The following is a 27,086-nucleotide window of genomic DNA, read 5'->3' on the forward strand; positions in this document are numbered from 1 at the left end:
ATTTGCTAAAGCATTACTATAGCTAAGTTTTCCTTTAGTTGAGTCTCCAGTTTAAATTAATTTTGTCTTCATTAGTGACTTCAGTGTTAGGAATAGTATGTTCACGTTCTGGGGGTAAAGACAGTGAGTGGTAGTTGGAAATTGTGGCTTATATTCAGTGTAAATGCACATATTAGTATTCTCTGGATCACATGAGAAGTAAAATCTAACTTTATAAAATCATGTTTAAATGCTTAGAAGCAGTTTTGACTGTAGAATATTTAAGTAGGAAAGAGTGATTTTAGGACTTCATGTGACTTTCTGTCTCTTGAAGATATTTTGAATGATTACTAATGATCTTTGACAGGGAAAAAGAAAGCATATTGTCTATTACATGAATCAAGAATTCCAAGTTTGGTGAGAGGAAAATGTGTAAGAAAACTGCCCATTCTAGGAACTAGTAATCATTCATTTCAAACAAACAGTGGCATAATTTGTTTTCCAGGGTAAATGTATATTATATTACCTGCATTTAGGGAAATAGTTGCTAATCTATTATTTGTGCTAATTATTTACAAAACTTCTGATCTGAATGAAGCCTCTGGTTTGCTTGGAGATTTTACTGACCACAGCCTGTTAGACGCCTCTTGGAAAAACAATTGTCATGACAGTAACTTAGACTCACCCTCAAAGAATCCAACAGATTATCTGAGGAGATTGCCTCATCTGCAGCTAATGTGCTGTGTCCTGCTCATGTGATGTTGGTTAGACTGTTGCTCTGAGTGCTGTGGCGTAGGAGGGCGGAGAAAACTGAGGCCAGTTTTAGATAGGTGACTATTTGTAGATTCCACGAATACCAACAAGAGTGTTAGAAAGTCAAATGTGCCAAATTTAGAGCTAGTACTCGCATTAGTGTGGGCAGACTGGCTGCTAACGTACATTGGACTCCTACTGCTAAGCAATTTTATGTAGATTATTTTACTTAATTCTCACAACAGTCCTATAATTATCCCCATTTTACTTACGAGGAAACATGTAGAAATTGAGCAACTTGACTAGTTAATAGAGCTGCGTTTGAATTTGCCCAGCTTTAGAGCTCATGCTAGCATATTCTTTCTTGGCTTGTTTCTGAGACATCAAATACAACTTCAGCCATGGGATATCTTTTTCCGTTAGTTGGTTTACATACAAAAGTGGCCTTTTCTATGTAGGTCCCAACGGAGAAGGTCACCTTTAATTTATTCAGCAAATCTTTATTGAGTGCCTACTCTGCTCTGCCGGGCACTGCGAGCTGCAGCGCTGGACACCACAGAGTTCCCACGTAGGGTTTTCTCCAGCCTCCAACTCCGTCTTTCCTAGTGACACCTGTCATAACACCAGGACGTTTTTGAGATGTCCTGGAACTGCCCACCCTCTGTCACCCTTCACACTGCTTTCAGGATGTTAAACTATAACCCCTTTGGTTCTTTAAATTAGTTTTACAAAAAGTTTCTCTTTCAGAGAAAAAGTATATACCTTTGAGGCTTTAACATTTTCCGTCTTCAACAAAAGGTTAAACAGAGCTGGGAAAAAATATGTGTCATCCCAAACTCGTAAAAAACCTTGTTCAGAGAAAAAGCAGAAACACATGTTTTTACTATTAAAAAGCAAGACAAAAATAAACTTAGTATTGGTCTTAAGACATCAGGAAGGAAAGAACAATAAACCAAAGGAAGTAGGAAAAGGAAATAGTAAAGATAAAAAGTGAATTAAATAAAATAACATCAAAAACAAAAGAGGAAAACTTAAAAGCTGGTTCCTTGTAAAGATCAGTAAGTTTCCTTCCCAAGGAGTAATCCACTTTTAAAAAAATCTCATTAGACTTTTTTAAAGAATTAGCCAAAATGATTTTTAAATCTATTAAGTAAATAAACCTACTTAAGAAGAACGTTTCTCACAAGATGAATGTCTTTCAGTAGGGGCCGATTTCATAAGTTGCAATGCATCCATACAGTGGGATGACACGCAGTCGTAAACACAGAAGGAAGTTCTCGATGTTTTGATGGGGAACAAAGCAAGGTGCAGAGCAGTGCGTGTAGTACACTGGCTTCGTGTGAAAATAGAAGGAAGGAAGAAAATATTACCATTTGCTTTTCTATGCGTAAAGACATGCTGGGAGGAAGGTTGCCCTAAGTCTGTCGCTTTGATGGTTCCCTGCGATGGTGGGAGCTGGGCAGAGATGGGACAAGAATCTAGTAAGGGAGACTCTTCCCTCTGTACATATTTATATTCAAAATGTTCAAACTATAAGAATGTATTGAATTTAAATTATTTAATTGAAAAATTAAATAATTTATATTAAATAATTTACATATAAAGAGTTTTTATTTTTTAAATCAGTAAGAAAAAGGTGAATATCCCAAATGAAAAATGTGAAAAGTGCATACTGTGACACATCCGTACTAAACAGATGCCATCACTTAGCAGGGAAAGCGAACCATGGTGTCAGCAGTGACTGCCTCTGGGTGTTGAGAGCACAAGTATTAGATTTATTTTTTGCTTGTAATAGTCTTAATTTCCTGCAGTGATCCACCTCTTAAAAATTGGTGGAATTAAGAAGAAAGAAGCTCAGGAAAAAGTAAGAAGATCAAAGAATAATTCTGAAGAATAGTAAATATGACTGATTGTAACGTAGCAGTAAATGAACCTGTAGAAAGACTCAAACACGTTTGTGGTGTTCTCACGTGCACGCGAGAGGAAATGTGATAAAACGAGTATTTGAAACAGAAAAGTGGCAAAGGAAGGAAAATTCATAAATGCTGGTGAGATAATTTTGGAAACAGTGTTCACATATTATCGCAAACGACGGCTGGGACAAAGTCAAATGTTTAAAAAGACTTAGAGCTTTGAATAGTTCATGTAAAATAAAATGTTAAGAATAGTAGTTTTGTCTACAGCCATGTCACCCTGAACAGGCCCGATCCCGTCTAATCACAGAAGCTAAGCAGGGCCAGGCCTGCTTAGTACTTGGATGGGAGACCACCTAGGAAGATCAGGTGCTGTAGGTATTAAAAAAAAAAAAAAAAAAAAGAATAGTAGTTTTAATAGTTGTAAAGAAATAGACAGCCTCACAGTGGAAAATATCAATATTTTCAAGAATTTACATTTTCACGTAACAGAGGCCGAAAGCACACGTTTCTGGACGTGTGAATATTTTTCCTTAATATGTGTGTGTTATTATTGCTTTTAATGGATAAGGATATAAAGGAAGTAGGAAGAACCAAACACACCATTGTTACAGCGAATTATAGATGAACTTTCATTTCCTTTAATGATGCAGGGGTTTTATTTTTGAAGCAAGAAAATCCCTCTGGAGTAATAAAATATTTTTCTAAAGAAAATAATTATTTTGGTGGACAGCACCCTTAATGGCTAATATTACACAGGCTATTTCATTATTGGGATATGTCAGGTATCGAATCACTGGTGACATAAAGTCACCCGGGAAAACTTTGCCAGTCTTTGGGAAGGACCCTAAAGAGCCGAAGGGAAGGTAGAGAGCTGCTGACAGAAATGACGGGGCGCAGTCCTTGATCGCTGGTCGGAATCGCAAAGGATTAGGCTGTGGAGTGATGTCCGTATGTTCATTTGAATGTTCTCTTCTTCCAGGTCGGTGGCACCAAGGCCGGTGTGGTCCGGTTCCTTGGGGAGACAGACTTTGCCAAGGGGGAGTGGTGTGGTGTGGAGCTCGATGAGCCCCTCGGGAAGAATGACGGGGCCGTCGCCGGGACAAGGTAGATTTGGGATTGTGCAGCCTCTTGTCTCCGCCGGCCCGGCAAGGTGCTCGCGTGGGTCTCGCCAGCTGTGTCCACCAAAACGGAAACACGTTTTGCCTAGAGGGGCCGCGCCTGTGCTTCTTGAGACTCATCGGCTGATTCTCCCCTCTAGGACTGGGGCTGTTCTTTTGACTGTGTCTTATAGTAACATGTACAGTGCTCCTGAGTAGATTCTGAACAAGCATCCTGTTTATTTATTTTTAAGACCTTTTTTTTTTTAGAGCAGGTTTAGGTTCACAGCGAAATCTAGAGGAAGGTACAGAGATGTCTCATATGCCTCCTGCCCCCCGCGCATGCCCAGCCTTCCTCATTATCCATATTCTGCACCCACTGGTACATTTGTTACAACGGGTGACCTTACACTGACACGTCCTACTCGGCCAAAGTCCTTAGTTTATGCTAGGGCTCACTTTTGGCGGCATACATTCTGTGGGTTTAGACAAATGTAAAATGTGTATCCACCATTATATTATCATATATGGTATTTTCAGTTTATTTTTCAAAATACAAAGTCAAAGGCCAAGCGAGTTTCTAGGCCTCGGCGGTGGGGGCGGTGAAGGTGAGGAAGCCGCTCTGTTAGGAAAAGAGCATGAAATGTGCCTTCACATCTGATGACAAGAACTCCGTCCTGTGGCAAGAGGACAGACGGCAGGCAGACCTCTTCCAACGAGAGGAGAACCTCACCCTCCCCTCCCAGAGATGGGCGGGAGCTAAATAATGCAGATGAATGCAAAAGGAATGCCATACTTCCTTTTCAAAGTGTGTTGAAGGCCTTGGGTACAGATGTGGCATATGATGCATCGGTGGCAGTAGTAGTGTAAAGTGCTGTAGTTAACGTTTTACGTATAAAACGTACCCAGATTGGTCATAAGCATTTGGCTTTTTCTCCTGACTGCAATAACAATGCCTCAAAGAGGTAAAAATCTCTTGGTGCTGCAGTGGCTATGAAGCCATCTCTTCTCAACAGAAGAGCAGCGCAGTTCTCCGGAGTCAGCTCTTCAGTGTCCACCTGCTGACCGGCCTTGCTAGTTCATCCTCCTCCGCCTTTACTTTGCTGAATCTGCCAGGGTTGGGCCCTGGTTTCGTTACCTTTTCCCTTTGTCTGGCAAGGTTTTTCTTAAGTGGGGTCACTATATTGTTGAACTCCTCTGCCGTTCATTTATGAGATAATAGAAGTATCCATTTCCTTTGCATAGAACCCTAGTAACAGATGAGTAATTCTGTCTTTGTATACCATGTTGTTGTTTATTAGTGTGTTTGCTAAAGCATCAGTGCAGTTACTTATCAGTCTCCATACATGTGAATACCACATGCTGGTGCATCACCCCAGCTTATTGGTAGAATTCACAGCAAACCAGTCACAAAGAGAGCTTTTCGGTTATAGTCGTTTCTTGCAATTACGTTTTTTTATTACTGTTCTTATTGTCCTCTAAAGGTATTTTCAGTGTCAACCCAAATATGGTTTATTCGCTCCTGTCCACAAAGTGACCAAGATTGGCTTCCCTTCCACCACGCCAGCCAAAGCCAAGGCTGCCGCCGTGAGACGAGTGATGGCGACCACTACCGCTAGCCTGAAGCGCAGCCCGTCCGCCTCCTCCCTCAGCTCCGTGAGCTCGGTGGCCTCGTCCGTGAGCAGCAAGCCCAGCCGCACAGGATTAGTAAGCCCCCTGTTCTTACTGCATGTCTCTACTCCCAGGCCTGGTAATGCCCACCGTCCGTGCACCTGCTTTGCTTTGCTTTAAGAAATACTAAGTCGCCCCTTGCCCTTGCACTGAAAGTTAGTCATAGCTGGTAAAAGTCCTTGCAGGGGTCTCAAAATAAAACCCTAGCCAGAATACAAGTTTTAAACTAATGAGTTTTTAACAGCCCCTTTCAGATCCGTGAGGCTTTAAGATGTAGCAGTTCTTGGCGAATCTGTAGTAACAGCTGCTTAGTCTAACATGTGGGATGATTTCTTTTCTCTGAAATTACTTTGGGTACAGGAATGACAGGAAAATCGGGGAGATCCTCTTCCTCAAAGATGTAGGTGTCTTTCTCTTTGACTTCAAACAATTTCAGGAACTTAAGTATTTTGAGAAAAGCCACGTTCTTAGAATTTTAGTAGGACGTGGGTACGGTCTAACCCACTGAAAGCAGTTGATGTGCGGGGTGCTCCTGACCGGGGCCAGAGGTTCCAGAGGGGAACTTACGGAACTCGAAAGGAAGCCAGGAAGAGCCATGCTTTGTTTTGTCTCCTCTCTCCACCTCCTCCTCCCACTCCCTCTTCTTCTCTTTCCCTTTTTCCCATTTAGATCAGTAAAAATGGAGTCGTCAGAATTAAAATAGGCAGCAGCGTCTAGCTCGTTTAGCTCCGATTGTTAACATGGTGTTTTGTTAGGGTCAGAGCAATGACTTTCTGGCTTTATCCCCTGCCCTTCAGTTTATTTACTTGAAGTGAGACAAATACTTTTTAAAATTTGAAATGGCAGCATAAGATTGTATTCAAGACTGAATTTGGGATCTCTGCATTTCGATGGCGAACCACAGACAGGAGTTCGAGTGTTAAGCGGCATCCCAGAGTAAGGCCCTCGATCTCACTGTGCCTTCTTCCCGTCAGTGTTGGGCAGGGAAGGGAAAGAGGAGGGATCTGTTCGGAAAGTGGGGGTCGTGCACCCCGCAGCCAGCTGGCCTTTCCTCCTCTGTGTTCAGGGAAAATGAAAACCTGCTTGGACTCTCTTAGCATGTGAAAAGGAAGTCTGTATCCTCAACAGAAAAATTACATATGGACTTGATGAAAAAGCTTGCCAAGAACAATGAAACGGAGGTGAAGAAACCCCTCCGTCTGGACAAAGCCTTGTCCGAGTGGGCCCGCACGCTAAGGGGGCAGCTGGTCTGCTCCGCCAAGCCCGGACAGTTCCGCAGAAGTGTCATTTTTATCACGTTGTAATTATAAGTGTCCATTTCTTTGAAAAATAATCGAGCTCTCCCTGCTCCCCACAGTCTCCTTTTCAGGCCACTTCTGATTCCTCTCAGCTCACCTCGTTCCGTGAAGGACACTGACAGAGGAGAAAGGAGTCACCTTGCCGTGTAAAAGAGCTTATTTTTAAATATCTTTAGGGTGGCTGTTGTTTCTAAGTCAAAACTCACTGTAAAAGAACATGCCAAGAACGTAGAATAATTGAAAGTGTGATTTCCTGGAGACATATCTCGGCAATGTGATCCTAATCATACATGTAGAAAAAAATCCAAAGGTTCTTCCATGCAAAACGGTCTGAAAGTGTTGAGCACCGAGGGCTGGGCATTCACGGCACCTCTGAGTGTCTCTTACTTTTTCACGGCGCTTCCAGGCCAAAGGAAAAATAGCCCACGGTTCTGTTTACTAAGTAATTAGGTTCAAAAAACAAAATATCTATGTCCTAACAATTTAGGTAGCTATTCAAAAACAGTGATACCTACTAATTAAAAGAAAACTAATATTTTCAATTCGTCCTTAAGTAACCGTAACTAATCACCGTTAGGTTGTATGCTACAGTGGGCCTCTGCCAACCCTGGAATCTCGTGGAACACCGCCGCCTCGTGTCCTGTGCTGCACTGAGTTTTGCACAGTACCTGCTTTTTGTCATGGCAGTAGCCACAGGCTGGCTTTGGAGAGACACGACGTTACTGAAAGGCGTGGATGGCCATCTGAAGAGCGAGGAAATAAAATGGAGTTGCCGTCGTCAAGCTGCTGAATTAATAAAGGCACATAGGCCGAAGCCCGAGGAAGTGAATCTGTTCTCTTTGTAATGAGCCAGGAAACTGAAACTTTTGAAATTTCTAGTTGTGCCTGGAGAGATACATACGTATATGTGTAAAACCTGTAGATAACCCTCTAATAACTCCTGAAAGACACAGAAAGAATGTTCACGCGTCCCAACTGCCTGACGTCCATTACCCAGACCACCAGCTACCTGGAGGATCATCATCTTGGACCAGTCCAGGGTTCTTCTCAAGAATATGCTTGTTACTATAAAAACTCTTAGCTTTTCTTTCTTCTTCGAAACACTCTGGGTATTGCCTCAGTGTGTTTCTTAGGTTGCAAACCCTAAGATCCTTGAATAAATCTTGATCATTTATTTCTAGCCAAAGCCTGTCGAAACTAGCCTGCCTCAGACTGGTAGTTTGCATGGTGTCCAACAGGTGTCACTGTGTTTCTCTTCAAATTTAAAAATATTTCACAGTGCCCTTTGAGTGCGCCCTGGGGTACCTCTGCACAGGGTTTGGGAACCTCAGATTTAGCGTATTCAGGAAGAAATGTTGTTATGAGAAAGTATAATTTAACCATCCATGTAATGAAATTGGAAGGCTTCATTCCCAGATGGGAAAAGAAGGAACAGGAAGTCCCCACCTCCCCAGTATGTTTAAGAAACTCAAGAAATTTTACTAAATAGAAACCGCAAGGACAATTTCGGTTTGATTGGATTCCTTTCCCTTCATAGTTATCAGATTGCCTAACTATTAATCGATGACAGACTCTCACCCACAGTCAGCATCCTAGACCAGAGCTCAGATGGACCGACGAAGCGACAAATGCGGCTTCGATCGCAGAGGATGCAGTCAAGGCCGCCTTGACCCAGAGCCAGCAATCGCTAAGGAAATGGCCTTGGACAGACACTTGTCAGGGGATGAGGCCTTTTCTCGACCAGCAGCCTCTGAAGCCTAGCCTGGAAGACCGTTACGCAGCCTGCCCAGTTAGCCGGTAACACGTTCTCTGTGGTCCTGCGTGACTGTGATTCCTCACGATGGAGGAATCGGGTGTGTGAGACGGCAGAGGGCAGCAGATGACAGAATTGAAACTCGTTCTCACACCACCCCTCAGCCCGCCAGGCTCGCTCTCCGTCACTCCTCGTCCTCCCGCTTCCTCCTCCTCCCGCCTCCCTCCCGCCTCCCTCCACTACTTCTCTTTCTGCGTAAGTTTCTCTTTCTCTTCTCTTCTGTCTCCCACGTCCTTTTCCTTCTTTGTCGCTTGTGTGCGCACTTACCCAGACATAGGCACAGTCACCCACTCACTCCCACACACTTCTGAAGGCAGACACAGTTTTCTTCTTAATCTTTATCAATCTCTCTGGAGCTGGGGCCTCAGGTCCTCAAGGCTGGATTCCTGGGTGAGATCGCCACTGCCTTACATCTTGAAAGAAAGATGAAGAAAATCCTGACAAAGATTCAGCTAGCTGTTCAATCAATTGAATGAAAGTTCATGACTCCAAGGGTGACCTCTTGGTTATTTAATGGTATTTAGAAGCTTTAGAAGTTTGAAAAGTCTCAGCCTCAAGTCAGAAGATCAAAAGATTGGCCAAAATGTCAAAACCAGAAGATAGCTGTTAATGAAGCTGGGGCTGGAATGGAGTTAAATGGCTTCTGTGGGATTTTCTAGATTCCTGCAAGGTCTTGTCAACTGACCTCAGGGTACCTGTGATTTGAGCCACTAATTCTCCTAAACACCTTCCTGATTGTTCCACGACCTCTTTACATTGATGTGTTCTCTGTGAAATTTACATTCAGGAGGCTCTTGCTGCCCTGTTTTCTTGATGAAAAGCCTTTCCTGCCGATTGGCGAGCCTGGGAGCGGGGGGCAGTGCTTTGCTTTTGCTTTGCCTCGCTCCCTCCTCCCGTCCCTCATGGCATCATCGCCCTTCACGTCTTTAACTTTCCTTTGCAGTTGACCGAAACCTCCTCCCGTTACGCCAGGAAGATCTCCGGCACCACTGCCCTCCAGGAGGCCCTGAAGGAGAAGCAGCAGCACATTGAGCAGCTGCTGGCTGAACGGGATCTAGAGAGGGCGGAGGTGGCCAAGGCCACGAGCCACGTGGGGGAAATAGAGCAGGAGCTAGCTCTGGCCCGGGATGGACACGACCAGGTGAAGTCTGGCACTGACCTTGCTGCACAGGTGGTGACGGGTTCTAAGCTGACCTTGTTGTGGAGGTGGCGACGGGCTGTGAATTGAGGGAGGAGGCCGAACCGCGTGCCTGGTGGTAGGAGACGGGGAGCTAGTCTTGGGGGCGCTGTGAGGGACGGAATGAGTATTAATGTCTTTGCTGGGCTCGTTTGAGAGCTGTGATCTGGAATACCAGTTGGCATCATCAGAAAGATGGACTTTTGTTCTTCTTGAGTCTACCTTGGCCTTGTGGTCCTTACGTCCAGGTCTTTAAGCCTGTCTGTGTTTGGCGAGCTTGTTTATTAGGACTTTACTCGGGATTACAATTTGTGTTTTGTAGATTATCCTTTGTATGAGTTTCAGCTTCCAAAAAGATGAGAGTTGTTTTAACACTGCCCTGCCCTCTATTGCTTTAATGGTGTGGTTTTTATCATGTAGCTTCCAGGAATTCTGTTGAGAATAATCTATTAAAGATCCTAGAACATATTTTAACGTGAAAAGGTTTTAGAGTGATGCCAGCCCGTGGTGGTACCACTTAGCCATAGCTCTCTGGAGGCATGCCTGGGGCTATCGGGTCAGACAGGGGCCACATACTCACAGCCTTGCCTTCCCCAGCACGTCCTGGAACTGGAGGCCAAGATGGATCAGCTGCGAACAATGGTGGAAGCTGCCGACAGGGAGAAGGTGGAGCTTCTCAACCAACTCGAAGAGGAGAAAAGGTGATCCTCAGCCATCGGGGTGCAGGCGTGGCCTTTCCCATAAACAGCCTTGAGGCGTCCGCCCTCAGAACCAAAGGAGTGACCCCGTGCCTGCTGCGGAAATCGAGGTCTTCCTACTGCGCAGAGAGAGTTTGCTTTATTTGACTTTATTTTTGAGAAGGTCGGAGTCTTCTAGACATGGCCTGATGAACCTAATGACTATTTATTGAGTGTCTGCCATATGAAACATCCTCTTGAGCAGCGGTCCCCAGCTTCTGTGGCACCAGGGACCGGTGCTCCTATGAGCATCTAATGCCTCATGATCTGAGGCAGAGCTGAGGCGGTGATGCCGGCGCTGGGGAGCGGCTGCAAACACAGATGAAGCTTCGCTCGCCTGCCGCTCACCTCCTGCCATGTACCCTGGTTCCTAATAGGCCACAGGCTGGTGCCAGAGAGTGGGAACCTCTGCTCTTGAAGATAATCTAAGTGTTGTAGATTCACTGACTCAAACCCTGCTTCTGCCTGCAGCCTTTCCTGCTGAGAGGGCGTCTGGTCCAAGTTACCTGGTATTTATGAAACACCTTCCATGGCTAATGAAATAGTAGTACGTCTGGTAGGTGATAGAAGGTCCCTATCCTTGAGAAACTCAATACCTTCTTAGGAAAACTCTCATGGGAAGCAATGAGAGCATTATCCAGGTCAGGGCGAAGTCAGCTGCTGAATTGTGCGAGACAGAGAAAGCAAGTTTGGGTCTTATGAAAAGGTTTTTCCAGTCTGTGAACTAACAAGATCTCTGGAAAAAGTGTGTTCGTGGAAACCATTCGAACATCTCTGGTCATGAGATGTTTGTCCTCTGTTGCATTTAATGCCACCTTCTGTCATTTCTGATGGCCACGGCTGAATTCACCAGCAATCTAGTGTGACCACACTCAGGACTGTCAGAAGCAGTACCGTGGTCAGGGGACACACTGGAAGTACAATAGTCTCTTACCAAGGAGACTGCCTTCTCGCTGGAGAGAGAAGCACTGTGCGTGGGGAGTTCTCCTCACGTCCTAAATACAGCTACAGGTGAACGAGGGAGAGTGACAGATCTTTCTAGGCCCTTCCGAATGCTGATGCGCTGGAGCCATTTGCTTCTGTGCTTCAACCACTCTGGCGCTGCCGACCACCAGGCAGGAGCGGCGTCCTGCCAGCTCTGCGGCGGCGTGAGGCCTTTAATTTTTTATTCTTAATTTTGTCAGAAATGCTGGTGAGTTAGAAAGATTTTTTTTTTTTTTTTGCATGTAGGTTATGAACTTTGTCCCCCTTTTCTTTCTTCTCTTACACCCAGTTTTGAAAAGATTCAAATGTGGATGTTAGCCGGATTATCTAAATCCTCAGGATGACATATTTCATTGACTTTTTGATGGCATTGATTGAAACCCACACCCAATATCACAGATTTTAAAATGTGAAAAAATGTGTATTTTAGAAGACACAAGTAGTATTCTTGATTGCTTCTCCCCCAAAAGCGTTCACAGCCTTATTCTCCCAGTCTTGAAACAGGTGCTAGTATTGCCCAGGGCTCTCTGCATGGGTGGTTTGCTCACCTCACCCTGACGTAGCTGACGTGGGGTAGTAGTGTAAAGAGTGATTGTTTTCTGTTCCCCTTTCTCCTATGGTCTGTTATCGAAAAGGAGAAATTTCAGACTTGCCTTCTCAAACCTATTTCTGTGATGATGAGACCTTTTCCCTTTAGGCTGATCTTGTCTGGATCAGACCCATTCTGGTGGCCATGACCAAGGGAACCAGCCTATTTTTCTTGGCTCATAACTCAGGCCTTCTGGAATCTGTACTTAGATAAAACTTTGGAGTTTCTTAAATAGAGAAGAGCTCTTAGGTCTGTAAACCAGAGGACTAAAGACGCATTTATTTTCTGTCTCTCTAAGGCATTTCTTTCCACCATCCCCTGCTAAATTCACCAGGGTATTGAGTATTTCCATCTATCTATATTACTTTCTTAGTGCCTTGTTTTGATTTTGTTTCACAGGAAGGTCGAGGACCTTCAGTTCCGGGTTGAGGAAGAATCAATTACTAAAGGCGATCTTGAGGTAAAACCCCTCCAGCTCTCTCAAGCTTTTATGAGTACCAGTGTTCAGAAATGTGGATGAAATCACTGTGCCAGCTGATACGTGTGGTCAGGACAAGCAGCAGAGGGAATGGCAGAAGCCCCGTCCCTGGCCAGGCTGTGGGCGTGGCTTCCAGCCAAGGTGATGGAGCTTGTGAGACTATGGCCCAGTAAAATTCTCACTATTTTCTCGTGCCTCAAAATTCAGACCCTGAATTGGAGTTAATTAAGTCATAAACCTGGCAGTGTGTCCTAAGCAAGACTGAAAATGTTCCTCCAATGATCGGAAATGGCATTAAAGGAACATTTTTTTCTTCATAATAGCCCAAAACAAAGCTTTTTGCTTTTCAGTTGAGCGGGATAAATCTTTTATAACCCTGTAAAAGGAATAAATATGTGCTCTAGTAGTTGATTTTTTTCAAAAAGTAATTACCAGAAAAAAGAAAAACAAGAGCATTTTATATTTTAACTTCTTTTACTTCCATGGCATATTTTAAATTCATAGAGATTTCTCTTTACCATCAAGTTTCTCATCTCTTAACAGTTATTCATACTAGTTTTTAAATGAGACACCACAATTAAATGGTTTTCAAACCACTGCTAGATATATGACAAATGTAAATTATTAAATTTTTCAAAATTTGCAGATTTCTGGTACTTTAATCTGTACTTTTAGTAAAAATCGTACTTGTCTGTGCTGTTGTCAGAATACACATTTTTGCTACCACTAAGTTTTAGTCTGTTGACCACACCACACTTAAATTTCATGGGCCCTGGTCCAAATGGGGAATCTAATTCCTTTGGAAATAAATGTATCTTTACAATCAACAAAGAGTAAGAAAAATGTTTTCTGAGTTCTAGTTTAATAAGGCCCAGGATTTAGTGCATTATTAATAATTTAATAGATATCTTTTTCACCCATTTCCTATACAGTCACATTCCTTTAGCTGACTTTTGTTTTATTTTCATTCATTTAAAAACACCCCAAAATCTCATTAGAAATTTCACATCATCATCTAATTCATATGAAATATAGCCTAGGGTAGGGTATTTTGGGGAGGGGTGAGTTAAAGTATTTGCATCAGCACTGAGCAAGTGTAGTCAGTCCAGCGAATGAACTTGAAATTAATCAAAGTTATTTTGAAATCCTAACATATTGAAACTTTAGTCGAATCTCTATTTTGTTTAATTTTTTATTTTTTTACTGATAGCAAAAGAGCCAGATTTCTGAAGATCCTGAGAATGTAAGAGGGCACTTAACTGTGTGGATATTTCCCTTGTTAACAGATTGATTACAGATTAAAATGCTTATTGATAATACTCAAATACTAACTGCATAATCTGACCTTGAGACATTGACCTTAATATTTATGTGCATGTGGCTTTCAAAGCAGTTACATCTGTATCCTGAAGAAATTGTATGTAATGACTAAGCTCTATAAATCCATTTGTTTAATACATAGGCACATGTATGCTTTTTGAAGAATTTTGCCAAAAAGGAGAAAAAGACTTTTGTCTGGGGGCCTGGCCTTCTTCACTTAATTCGTAATGTCTTCTAATTTTAATAGAATTATTCCAAAAGAGATGATACCTGACTGAAGTATAAAACGTATTAGATGAAGGAGTTATAGAAATTCTGGAGGAAGTTTTCCCAAGTTGTCTAATTTTATTCCCTTGAGAGTAGGAGGAACGTGTGAATCCCAGACTCATTGCCTTTGGTGTGAGCGCCCACTGCTGGCCAGTGCCTGTTATTGCAGCTGACTAGAAATTCAAACTTGTTTTGTTGCTGCAGTATTTTCCCTAGTTTGTGAAATGAAATTAGAGGCCAGCGTTCTTCAGTGAGGAGAAGGTGTGTTTTAAATTTGTTATTTTCAAAGTGAAGTTTTTCAGGTAGCAGTCCTACTAGGCATATAGGTGCTTTTCCCCCCTTCTTCCCCCTGTAAGATCAAACATCCAATTCAAATTTTACCAAAATGTCTGGAAAGCCTGGCTTCTCCATGCACCCTGCCAGCTGCGAAGCCACCTGAAAGAACAAAATTAAAACAAAGTTCCTTCCCACCGCCTCCCGGTAGCTAAGACAGCTCAAGACTGAACTTTAAAAACAGCCTCCGTTCTGAAGGTTTCCTTTTTGTGAAGCTACTTCAGTGATCTGGGTCTCCCCTCGCCTTCCCAAGCAGGCTCCCCTCGCGTCCTGTCAGTCTGCATGGGCTCTCCCTCCTGCCTCTCCGTGCGCTTCTCGCAGAGCCTTTGCTTCCCCCTCAGTCCCTGTCCCAGTGCTGTCCTCTTGGGACACTGTCTTATTCTGAGAAAGGGGTGATTTTTAAAGGATGGTCCTGATCAGTGTCACATTTTTACTGCATACCATGGCATGGAAGTGGATCACTGTCCCCTCGCTGACGGCTGTTGAGAGGCGGCTGCAGAGTCCCACCTCGTCTGTGTGCACACCCACCAGCGGGGTGGTCTCAGAGGGGGAGGAGGTCACGTTCAGTGGCTGTTTGCTTTTTACCTGGAAGTAATGACCTTTCACCCCCAGGACACTGAACTCAGTGTCCGGAGGAGAAAGGTTTTACTGCCTTTTGCTTTTACTCGTTAGCTTTGGATTTCAGTTCTTGAGGCTGCGACCCCCGTTACGTAGGTCTGGAGTGGATCCTTTTCTTGTGAAAGCACGTAAATCGAACAACTCCGTCTGAGGCACACATGGACCAAAGAGACTATGAGACAATTAGGTTTTCAATGTTATTTTTGTTGAGTGTAAGGACTGAAACAGGTGGTGTTTTTAAAATTTTGTGTTCACCTTTTAAATATTCCATGATGGTTTATATCCGTTTTACGAGCAGAATGGCCTCTTGAATGCATTGAAATCCCCAGAGTACCACCAGAATGAGGAAAGACATTTATAATAGAAAACATTCCACCTGCTACTAAGCTCCACACTGTTTCCGATTGCTTTATCTAGAGTTTGTTGTTGTTTTTTTCATTACCCGTAATGGTCCAGACTGAGAGATGTGACCAGCTAGAGCCGCAAATACTTAAGTTAGTACGAATAACTAGAAGCTGCTGGGAGCAGCTCCGTCAGTAGGTTTCATCATTTGACCATGCCGACCCTCTTGGGTATGAGAGGGAGTGGGCTGCACTTGAACCTGTGAGAAAGGGGTCACCTGGGTCTCCATCAGATTCCGCCTGAGTGAGTGCTGATGGGGAATCTCAGAGGTTTTGAAACATGGTAGGCTCTTACCAGCTTTTCTTGCATGGAGTTCAAACTCGTGCTTTTGTGTTGAGTCACCATTTCTTACCTCTGAGTTGATAAGACCTACTTCACCTTAGGATTAAAATGGCCCAGTTCTGGCCAAACTTTTCCCTGCTCTGATCCTCAGGGGTGGAGGCTGTGGAGCATAATTAATACAAAGAATTTTCTTTGTAAATCCGATTTCCTTTTTTTTTCTTCTGGTGACAAGTAGCCTTTGGAAAAGCCACTATTGCTAGGAAATTAGAGCTTTCGTGGCTGGCTCCCTGCCTGTCAGATGTGAGAATGTTGCTAAGAATCGCAGACCCTTCTCACTCATCGCAGCAAAGGCCGTGGGTCATTTCCTTAGATCTGGTTTCTAGATTCCCTTCATTACGTTTCGACTTGACCCTTGTTCACATCGAATTATGTGCCAAAGTGCAATGATCTGCTCCAGGGATTTATCAAACACTCACAAGATTTATTTACGGTGTTACCTTTTCATATTTAGGTGATAGCGATGGTTGAGGGTCAGCCTACTTTTTTAAAGTCACTGAGTCAGTTACATACACAGTAACGTCAAAGAGCTGTCGTGTGGAGGAGGGAAAACGGTAGTTTAGAGGAATATTAACTATTCTAATTTGTGCTGATAAACTTCACTTATCAATATAACTTACATTTGGCTGCATGCATCTGACACTTTTCATCCTGCCTCATGTGTTTTCCATTTTTTCTTTCTCAGTAGACTAGCTCATGGCCCCTGCCCCCCTCATCCTTTTGCCGTAGTGTTCATCTCACCCCCAACCTCCTCATCTCACGTCCATCCTCTTCCCTCCTCCATTACCCTTTTTGTTGACCCATCGGCGGAAGGTACTGGTGGCTCGGCCTGCATGCCGCTGTCTCTCCTCTTGTGCTGGCATGTCATGGTGGCACTGTTGTGTTCTCTTCCTCTTCCTTTTTACTAACAGACGCAGACCAAACTGGAGCATGCCCGCATTAAGGAGCTTGAACAGAGCCTGCTCTTTGAAAAGACCAAAGCTGACAAACTCCAGAGGGAGTTAGAAGACACTAGGGTAATGGTTTTCACTATTTAATGACGCAGACTCGTGTATGTGAATGGTGGACACCTCGGGCGACGTGCCTTGCAGTTGGCCTAACCCTTGACCCAGTGGTTCAACTTGACTTTGGTCTCGATACTGTTGAGCTCTATTAGAAGGATGGGTAGGCACAGGAGTTTTATATCAGATCTTTTGTAAAAAGGAAAGACTCGTTTCTTCGGTTAACGCAACCAAAATCAAGATCGGAAACTCTACAGCTGTGTACACTGCACGGCTGTCCACAGCTACATTTCAGGTTCTTTGTTTAATGCCTTGAAATACATTTTTTCAGTTTGCCACAAGCAGTCAATTGTCCTCTTATTCTCATATTCCTAGTTAGTGGGTTTTCTAGATAATTTTTTGTATTGTTTTACTGTAGCTCTCTGTTACTGCCTTCTTCCTGGGCCTCTTGGGGGAAGGGAATTGAAACATTGGTTCTTTTTAATAAGAGTTAAGGACGTTCACCCCAGTTATCTTTTTTTCTTGATACCTGATCTTTCTTTGCATTTCCTTCCTTTCCATCACCTGGGAGGTTAAAATCTCATTGTCAGGAGGGAAGAGTGTGCTGGGAACAGATTGGCTTCTTACCACCCCCAGCTCACTGCGTTTGTCATGTTTCTGTTTATGTATATTGAAGCACCCACGTAGTGCCTACTTTGTGCCAGGCACTGTCCTAAGCACTTTACAAGTATTAACTTATTCAGTCTTAACCACAACCCCAGGAGGAAGGTGGTAATATTGTCCCCATTCTACACATGAGGACACTGAGGCACAGAGAAGTTAAATAATTTGCTTAAGGTCACACAGCACATAGTAAGGTGGAGCCAGGACTTGTACCTGGGCCATTTGGCCCCAGAGTCTGCGCTCTTAACCACCATGGGATGGAGTCTGTCTGCTATGGAAATAGTTTTGTGCTGAAAGGTGTAAGAAGTATTCCGACTCATTTACATATAAGAAAACGTGTGTATGTATATATATCTTTTAAATCAAGAAAATATGTATGTGTGTATTTTTTAAATCATAAAACTGGGCTAAATTGCCCGGTTGCTTAACTTTAAAATTTCAAAAATTATCTCTGATCAAATTTTGGTATCTTACTTTTTTCTTTTGAATTATTAGAATTTTTAGAAATTTCTCCTGTCTAGAAGTCACTGATGATTGAGTGATTTTTTTTTCTCTAAATCATAAGTTTTTATTTTTTAAAAAGAAAGAGTGGTCTCGGTTGGCCTCAAAACTAAAGATATCTTCTGCATATATGGTGAGACGAAGATCCTGGCAGTTGGGTGCTTTTCTTCATTACCCGAGAGCAAAAGACTTGATCTGGGGAATAATACAAGGGACTCATATCATAATAAGATTGAGCTCGTCAATGTGACTGGCTGTTGAAGTAAGGATATATATATATATTTTTTTACTTCTGAATTCCTCTCCCAAATTGCTTTATCAGCAAACAAGTTTGATGCTCTTTTTTGGGGGTGGGGCAGGGCAGGGGGACTATGGATAAGAAGGCAACCCTTCACAGCATCGGTTACTCAAGTATTTCAGATTCAAGCGTCATTTTTCTATAACAAGTGGTATCTTCAGAATAAAAACGATACCTGACTTTTATGGCCTCCAACTAATAGAAGAGGCAGACATGTAGATAGTTTCACCTCAGGGCAGACTTTGGGAAATAAAAAATAGAAGTTTTGTGAAATGTTACATAAAATATAATCACGTGAGTTATTATTTTCACTTATTTTTTTACCTGGCCTTTCTTGTTTCATTGTTTCATTGTGAATAATTAAGAACTATTGCCCTATTGGGTTTATTTATGTTATAGACCTTGTAGCATGGGGTTTATTAATGTTTTGTACCTTAATTTGCGGTTACAAACTCTTGAACTACCCCCCAACACCCCCAGAAAAAAATATGTAAATGAATTAACATCTTTAACCTGAAGCATCTATATTCCTGAACCACAATCGTAGTCATCCCTGAAATAGTGAACAACTTGATTATGCAGTTTTGGAGACCCAAGGGCTCTTTTTTTTTTAATTCTTCTGTGGCCGTTTTAGTCTTTATCGATATCAGCCAGTAGGTGGGCAGAGGAGATGAAGGCAGCATTGCCGGTACTTTCTGTTCTGGTAAAGGCAGTGATGGGTAGGAGCCTGCAGTTCTGGAGGAGCCTCAATCCCACCGTCTGGGGCTCACTGGTGTGTGTGTATCAGGTGTGTTCCCTTCTGTTTCCCAGGTTAGTCAGATAATTAATTTTTATTCCACATATTTTGCGTACTAAACTGACTGCTGAACAGGTAGCAGAGGGAAATAATTTGCTAAGAATAAAAGTACACAGGTTATGAAAGTGTTTTTCTTAGTCCTGGGGAGTCTATTTAAAAGTGCTCTTCCGGAGCTGAAGTAGAATCAAAGTGCGTGCGAAGGACTGGGGACTTGCATCCAGGGCACGTCCCGGGTGACGTGTGCACGTCAGTCTGAGAACCACTGGGTTAGGGGGGCAGGATGTGTACACCAAAATGCTGACAGCATTATGAAACCTAAAAGAAGGACTCTGTGTAGGATGTTTGCATAATTACAGGTGAGTAATCATTTTTTTTTAATTTAAAAAAAGGTCAGTAGATTAATTCATCATCATCCAGCTGAGGCTTTTATTCTGCAGTCGATGTGGTATTCACTGAAACATTTGATGGGTAATATTACACCTTTTGTACCAGCGCCATCCCACAGAAGTATAATATGAGCCACATGTATATAAAATTGAATAATTTCTGGTACCCACATTAACATTTTTTAATAGATAAGAAACAGATACAATTAATACATTTTATTTATTATATCCAAAATATCATTTTATTATGTAATCGATATAAAAATTAACCAGATATTTTATGTTCTCTTTTTTCCTACGTCTTCAAAATCTGATGTATATTTAACACTTAGAGCCCATGTCGCTTCAGATGAGCCATATTTCAAGTGCTCAGTACCCGCGTATGGCTAATGGCTACTGTACTGTTCTTTAAAATCATATCTATCAGGTCTATAAGCCTCTATACATCCTGAGTTAAACTCATTATTAATTTTAGATTCCTTTAGCATCTCAAAATGGTAGAAGTTTGCCAAAGATGATAGTTTTGAATTGGAGCTGCCAGTCGGCCTTAAGCCTTTATTACAGTTAGGGGTTGATTGACATGTGGGCATCCTCAGTAGCTTGACTGCTGGCTGCCTTGAGATGGGATAGTTATTAAAGATCTTCAAGGTTAAAGAAAATCATCAGTGATTTATTATTTAAATGATCTCTTTTTCTTTGGCCTGCTGTTAACAGGTGGCTACGGTGTCAGAAAAGTCTCGTATAATGGAACTAGAAAAAGACCTAGCACTGAGAGTACAGGAAGTAGCTGAGCTGCGAAGAAGGCTAGAGGCCAGTAAGCCTGCTGGGGATGTTGATATGTCACTTTCCCTTTTGCAAGAGATAAGCTCTTTGCAAGAAAAGTTAGAAGCCAGCCATACTGACCACCAGAGAGAAACCACTTCTCTGAAGGAGCATTTTGAAGCCCGGGAAGAAGTGCATCAGAAGGAGATAAAGGCCCTTCAGGCTGCCTCGGAAAAACTTTCCAAAGAGAACGAGTCCCTGAAAAGCAAACTGGATCATGCCAACAAGGAGAACTCGGACGTGATAGCCCTGTGGAAGTCCAAGCTGGAGACCGCCATCGCGTCCCACCAGCAGGCCATGGAGGAGCTGAAGGTGTCCTTCAGCAAGGGGGTCGGAACGGAGACGGCAGGATTCGCCGAGCTAAAAACACAAATAGAGAAAATGAGACTAGACTACCAGCACGAGATAGAAAATCTGCAGAACAAACAGGACTCCGAGCGGTCTGCTCATGCTAAAGAGCTGGAAGCTGTCCGGGCTAAGCTGATGAAGCTCATTAAAGAGAAAGAGAACAGCCTGGAAGCCATCAAGTCGAAGCTGGACAGAGCAGAAGATCAGCATCTGGTAGAAATGGAAGACACCTTAAACAAATTACAGGAAGCCGAACTAAAGGTAAAGGAGCTAGAGGTCCTACAGGCCAAATGCAGTGAACAAACCAAGGTTATTGATAATGTTACATCACAGCTCAAGGCTACCGAGGAGAAGCTCTTGGCTCTTGATGAACTTCGGAAAGCCAGTTCCGAAGGTAAATCGGAAGTCGAGAAGCTTAGGCAGCAGCTTGAGGCAGCTGAGAAACAGATTAAAAACTTAGAGAGCGAAAAGAATGCTGAGAGTGGCAAGGTTTGTATTGACATCCGCCATCTTTTTATTTTCCATTTGTTGTTCTTATTTTGCATCGTACGTTATTTTTGAGTTGAGGTGTAACTCATCCTCCAAATTTCTGATTTAATTAGAACAATTTGCTCGGTGCTAACGAATTTCCCAGTTGAGCATAGTATCTTCTGAGTCTTGAATATGGTTCCATCTGAGGAGATTAGAGAAAATAATGGCTCAACTAAGAATTTATTTTGGTTTCCTATTAAACTCGGTTCCAGTCTATAATCTCTTTTTACAATAGAGAACTCCCTAAATTGACGGTGTTAAGGTAAATGAATGAATGAGTTATACAGAAACATAGATTATCTCCTCCTTTCCCACCTACATAATTACCTTGTCTGTAAGGCGATGTGTAAAACAGACCGTGAACTCTGAGTGCTATTCGACTCTTGTTCGTTAACATACTGTGGTAAGTAACATTCACAGCAAAATCAAGGTTAAGAGCCCGGAGCCCTTTGCAGCGCCATTTATGTCTCAGAGTTTTTTTCTATGCCACAAGGAGAATACAGTCTATTCCCTGCCTTTTTGAGGAAAGATTGGGCAAATTTGCTTTTGGTCAAGGCCTAGGAAATTCTATGAAACATTCGCCAGCTCCATGTCTTGCTAACCGGCCTTGTTGAATGGCACCATCATGTTTAAGGATCGCTCGAGGAGCGAATTCTCTTTCCCAGTCCTCCTGCCACTAAGTGAGGCACTGGTGTCGATGCCGAATGTTCTGAGCTTTTTGCGGGAAAAGCTGCTCCGTTGGTAAAGAAGGAAGGGTAGTGACGGTAAATGGAGAGAGGTGACAAACTACAGGAAAATTCTATGAGATCTCCATATTTGGTTCCGAAACACCAATCGAAACACAAGAATTATTTAGTGGAGAATATGTAGCTAATGGTTGGTCTGCTTTTTACATCAAGATTTAATGAAAGCCCATTTCTAATGAATGTTGTCTAGTGAATTTTTAAATGTTTATTTTTATTTTAAATGTTGAGATACTATAGGCATATACAAAAAATACAGAAAATGATATCATAGACCGTATGTATCTGCCATTCCCATCTTAAAGTTTTTAAAGTCTAGAAAGTGAAATGTCTCAATTAACTCATCTAGAAAGTAAGCATCTGCACTTTCTGCTTTAGATCATGCTGATATTCCAAATTGAGGTATAGAAAAACACTATTTTGACTATTTAAAAATAGCTGTTAGACAGTCATATCTGGAACTGACTGAAAAGTCATTGGTTTCTTAGAGTTTAAAAAAAAAAAAAAGGACAATTTACCCATGTCTTTATTCCTTTCGGGTTGTGTTTGGTCATGCTTTTCTATGGGTTTTTACATATGTTTTATTTTTTTCTTTTTCATTCTGTTTTGTTCTTGTTTTCTGTTTTTGGTCATCTGCGTCTGTACCACGTAACACTATGGTAGGTTAGTAGCATTACCAAAGAGCTGCAGGGAAGAGAGCTAACGCTTAGTAACCTGCAGGAACACTTGGGTGAAGTCAGTCACGTGAAAGAGGCTTTGGAAAGAGAACTTCAGGCTTTGGTGAGTACCTGCCGGGAGTCTGAATCTCGGGGTTTCTGGCCATTTGAATTGTTCCTGTTTAAAAACAAAAACCTCCATAAAAGTATTGCACCTATTTCTTTTCTCTTTCAAAGAATTTATTTAAATTGAGTGTGTTAGTCATTGGCTGATAAACACCTTGAGGGGAATCAGATCAAACCCAAACATAGACATTACAGTTGTCCCCGCTTATCTGTGGGGTTACGCTCCGAGACCCCGCATGGATACCTGAAGCCCTGGATGGTACCGAACACACTATACACTTTTTCTTCCTACACGTACATACCTATAACAGAGGCGAGAGATTAACAACAATAACTCATTATAAAATAAGACATTTATAACAATACGCCAAAATAAAAGTCATGGGAACGTAAGCCCTCGTTTCAGGGGACCCCTTGCTGATGTCTTCATAGGCTCAGTGCTTCCTGGTACAACATGCTGCCATCACTTGAGACACGTTTTCTGTCCACATCTTCCACCCACACGTTTAACGGCTTCTCCATCTTTAAGCACTTAGCAGGCGCTATCTGTGAGTTGGAGCTTGAGGCGCAATAGCAAAACTAGCATGATTTTCTGTTTCCTTCTTATCAGTTTCACAGATAGAAGATTCATTCTCCCTGTACATCTCAGCAACCTCAGCATACACTTTTCTTTTGTTTTTTATCAAGTTGAGAACTTTTACCTTTTCACTTAAAGGAAGTACTTTACGGCTTCATTTGTCAGCATCTCTACTCTTGTGCTTTGGGGCCATTCTTAAGTAAAATTATAGTTACTTCAACACAAGCACTAAGATACCTCAGTAGTCGATCTGGTAGCCGAGATGGCTACCAGGTGACTAACAGGCAGGTATATGTACCGCGTGGATATGCTGGACAGAGGATGATTCACATCCGGGTGGGTGGAGCGGGACGGTACAGGATTTCATCACTACTCAGAACAGCACACAGTTTAAAACTTATGAATTGTTTATTTCTGCAATTTCTAATTTAATATTTTCGGACATCGGTTGACCATGGGTCACTGAAACCACCAAAGACGAAACCGCGAATAAGGGGAGATGACTGTACTTTAAAAAAATAATCTGTCCTTTGCCTCGGTAATGCATTGCTTCGGCATGTTACTGACTCCTTAGTTTTACTATTCACAGGGACCTCCCAAGTTACACACCCAGCACATGTATGGTTTTACATACAGTGAGCACTGTGCTCTTGCACTGTGCCTTCTGCTTGCCTTGCGACAGCAAGTCAGCAAGCCACGCTGGACCTTCACCGCCCTCTGCCAGCAGGCGCAGTGCTGTGTGACTTTGCAAATTCAAAGCATTCTTCCTTACAACTCGGTTCATTCCACATCAGAAAATTACTTTTCCTTCCGATATATCCTCTTTCCTTAATCTCAAGTTGTAAGACCTTTTTTTCTAACCTTTTCTCAACTGTTCTCCCTTCTACCTTGCTTCCTGTCTCAAAACTTGAGCTCGGCCAAGGCTGATACCCATGAGCAGTGCCAGTGATACCCACACGTCACGGGAAAGGACAGTCGTAGGGTTACGGGGAAACTAGCTAAGAGAATCTCGCACCGTTTGTACACACACCTGCATGCGCTTCCGTGAGTAGGCATCCTCACACGTGTGCACAGATACATATGCGTGCCCAGGCGTGTACACACACGCGCCAACCTCATTCGTGTGTATACACGCACAATATGCATATGGTAGTAATTGATGACTGCACGTTTTAAGTATAAGTTAGTTTTAATGGAACAGAACCAACAACAAAAAGTAGATAGCACTGTATATATAACTGGTTGAAACTTTTAGTTTTTGTAATTTGAAAGCTTCCTATTCTGAATATCTGATTTTTTTCTTTAGAAAGAGAAGTTTGCTGGTGCTTCAGAGGAGGCGGTCTCTGTTCAGAGAAGTATGCAAGGTATGTCTAACTTGGTGTGAGCAGCTCGCTTTGGAGAAGGCCACGTTCTCACCCTGGCCGGCCTGCGGAGCACGCAGAGTGCGCGCTGCCTGCAGCCCGGCCCCACCGCCCTGGCAGTTCCTGCCACGCTCGGTGGCAGCGAAGCCATTGGCTTCCCCAGGCCTCAAACGCCCGTTAGTCTCTCCTCCTCTTCACTGGAAGCTCGTTCCATATTACAGTGCAAATGTACTTGGGAGGAGTCTGTCTGTCCGAAGCTTCGGTCACTAGCCCTGTGAGTGCGAAGCAGGAGGAGAGCGCTGACTGGGGAACGGGTGCCGGGGCCTGCCGGCCTCCAGGTTGGGGGAGGCGAGAGGGACCACGCTCGCTTCTTCAGGCTCGTTATACACTGGTTCCGTTCATAACGGGACTTCAGTGTTCCTGTGACTCGAATCTCAAGCATATGATTTGGTTTGGTTGTAGGACAGCCAAGCTCTAGATGGCTTATTAAATATGAAATATATTAAACTTTTTACTTTATTCTAAATAGAAACTGTAAACAAATTACACCAAAAAGAGGAGCAATTTAATGTGCTGTCTTCTGAATTGGAGAAGTTGAGAGAAAATTTAACAGGTAAGAAGATGTCTCTGGTCGCCAAACATTAAAACTAGTAGGCTTCCAAGGATTCGAGATAATCGTCGTGTGTCATAATGACGTATCTAGTATTCAGCCAAGACTTCTTCGCTCATTATGGTGACGGCGTGATAAAATACTCATTCGAGGTCTGTAACCTTCAGCAAATCCTCTCCGCCCTGTTATCAGATAAGTCCGCACCCACCACATCCCACTGCCCCCACTGCTGTCCCCGATCCAAGCTGACCTTCATTACAGCAGCTGACCTCCTGGTGCGCCTGCTTCTGCCCTTGTCCCCGTTAGTCTGTTCTCGACACAGCAGCCAGAGCGATCCTTCAGCATCAGGTCAGATCATGGCACTTCTTGGCTCAGGAGAACCGACGGCTCCCGTTTCACTCAGTAAAAGTCCCGTCGTCAGGCTGCGTTTTTCCCCGATTTCCTCTCGTACTACTTTTCCTTGTTCTTTCCACTCGGCCACAGTGGCCTCCTGGGGGCTCCTCGCATGCCCAGCGGGTTGCGAGTATCCTTGGCCTGCGGTCCCTCGCCCGTACTTCCTGCAGGTCTGTGCTCAGATGTCGCTGCCGCAGAGAGGCTCTGCCCAAGCCCTCACCTCCCTCCCTCCTTTCTAGCTCCTTTCTCTGCTTGCATTTTTTTCCCTCTTAGCTCTATCTATGATACTATTTCTCTTCTTTATTCATCCTGTTTATTGTCTCTCTTCTTTGCTAGAATGTCATTTTCATGAGGGCAGGGATTGCTATGCGAAGATTCCCAGAGCAAGGCGCGGCATACAAGACGCAGTCAGTAAATTTTGGTCGATTATAACATAACAGTGCTATTTTTTTTCTACAAATATTTAGATATGGAGGCAAAATTTAGAGAGAGGGATGAAAGAGAAGAGCAGTTGATAAAGGCGAAAGAAAAACTGGAAAACGACATTGCAGAAATAATGAGAATGTCAGGAGATAATTCTTCTCAGCTGACAAAAATGAATGATGAATTACGTCTGAAAGAAAGGTATGCGTGAGTTTAACGAGACGCCTGCTTCAGGTTAGGCCCTGAAGCGGGGCCCGGGGGGAGGGGAGCCAGAATCTTCCGGAATGGTATGTTTTAAAGTTGCCTGTCTCTTCCTTTCTCTTATTACCTCAGTGTATCCTTGAACAACCATTTAACTTTCTAAGGAATACAATATTGTAGACATTTTGGTGACTCGTAAAGAAAAGGTAGCAATTTACCAATGGCAATAACATTTCATACAGGCAGTTAAAATGTTTTTAACCTATTTCAATGTAATGATAGGTAACAGTTACGAAGGGCTTACTATGTGCTGTGCACCGCTAACAACTTTATATAGAGTGTATTTTCTAATTCTCGTAATAATCCTGTGAGGTGAGTGTATTATTGTTCCCATTTTAAAGAAAAAGAAACCGAGGCTTCGTGAGGTTTCAGTGTGGGCCTGGAGCCCTCGCTGCTCTCGATCACGCCATTGCCCTTCCTCAGTGCTAACGCTTCTGCTGCCTTTGCTCTCGTCTTTGTTCTGAGGTTCCCATTGCTTCGATTTTTTCCCTTTTCGTAGCTACCAAACAAAAATCGAATGTTTTAGAAGGCAAAAACTTTTCAAGGACATGTTAGAACCGTTAGACTTCTGATTCTGAAAGTGTTAATACTTGGCAAGGTTCTGTTTGTGTTCAGCCATGCACCCATGCACAGTTCAGCATTGGCAGGTGATTGGCGACCGGGCCTTGGTTGACCAGCTTTGGTCAAACTCGCTGTGAGGTGGGTGCAGCTGCACCGGTGCCTGTGGCACGGTGCCTTCGAGAAGTTCCATATCTATTGGTGTCTTTCAGGTGTACAATCCAGAGACCCCCCCCCCCAAGTTTTCCTCTTTTGTTCGCG

At 43.1% G+C, this 27,086-nt stretch overlaps 1 protein-coding gene and 1 pseudogene across 14 annotated transcripts in view; both read left to right on the top strand.

Annotated features, from left to right (window-relative positions):
- Positions 1–27,086, top strand: part of CLIP1 (CAP-Gly domain containing linker protein 1) — a 104,930-nt gene that overhangs the window by 40,212 nt on the left and 37,632 nt on the right. For 4 of the 14 annotated variants that reach the window (XM_039879343.1, XM_039879341.1, XM_039879346.1 and 1 more), the window contains 12 exons: positions 3,628–3,752; positions 5,230–5,452; positions 9,471–9,698; positions 10,302–10,405; positions 12,414–12,474; positions 13,703–13,735; positions 16,683–16,787; positions 20,131–21,075; positions 22,524–22,640; positions 24,526–24,583; positions 25,110–25,193; positions 26,051–26,207. In XM_039879343.1, the coding sequence (XP_039735277.1) occupies positions 3,628–3,752; positions 5,230–5,452; positions 9,471–9,698; positions 10,302–10,405; positions 12,414–12,474; positions 13,703–13,735; positions 16,683–16,787; positions 20,131–21,075; positions 22,524–22,640; positions 24,526–24,583; positions 25,110–25,193; positions 26,051–26,207 (2,240 nt within the window). The remainder of the gene's footprint in view (positions 1–3,627; positions 3,753–5,229; positions 5,453–9,470; positions 9,699–10,301; positions 10,406–12,413; positions 12,475–13,702; positions 13,736–16,682; positions 16,788–20,130; positions 21,076–22,523; positions 22,641–24,525; positions 24,584–25,109; positions 25,194–26,050; positions 26,208–27,086) is intronic. The other 10 variants (XM_039879344.1, XM_039879352.1, XM_039879347.1 and 7 more) reach the window with 7 other exon arrangements.
- Positions 2,908–3,026, top strand: LOC120616135 (uncharacterized; annotated as a pseudogene).

This window comes from Pteropus medius, unplaced genomic scaffold (genome assembly GCF_902729225.1).
Source record: "Pteropus medius unplaced genomic scaffold, Ma_sr-lr_union100, whole genome shotgun sequence".
Classification (NCBI taxonomy): Eukaryota; Metazoa; Chordata; class Mammalia; order Chiroptera; family Pteropodidae; genus Pteropus; species Pteropus medius.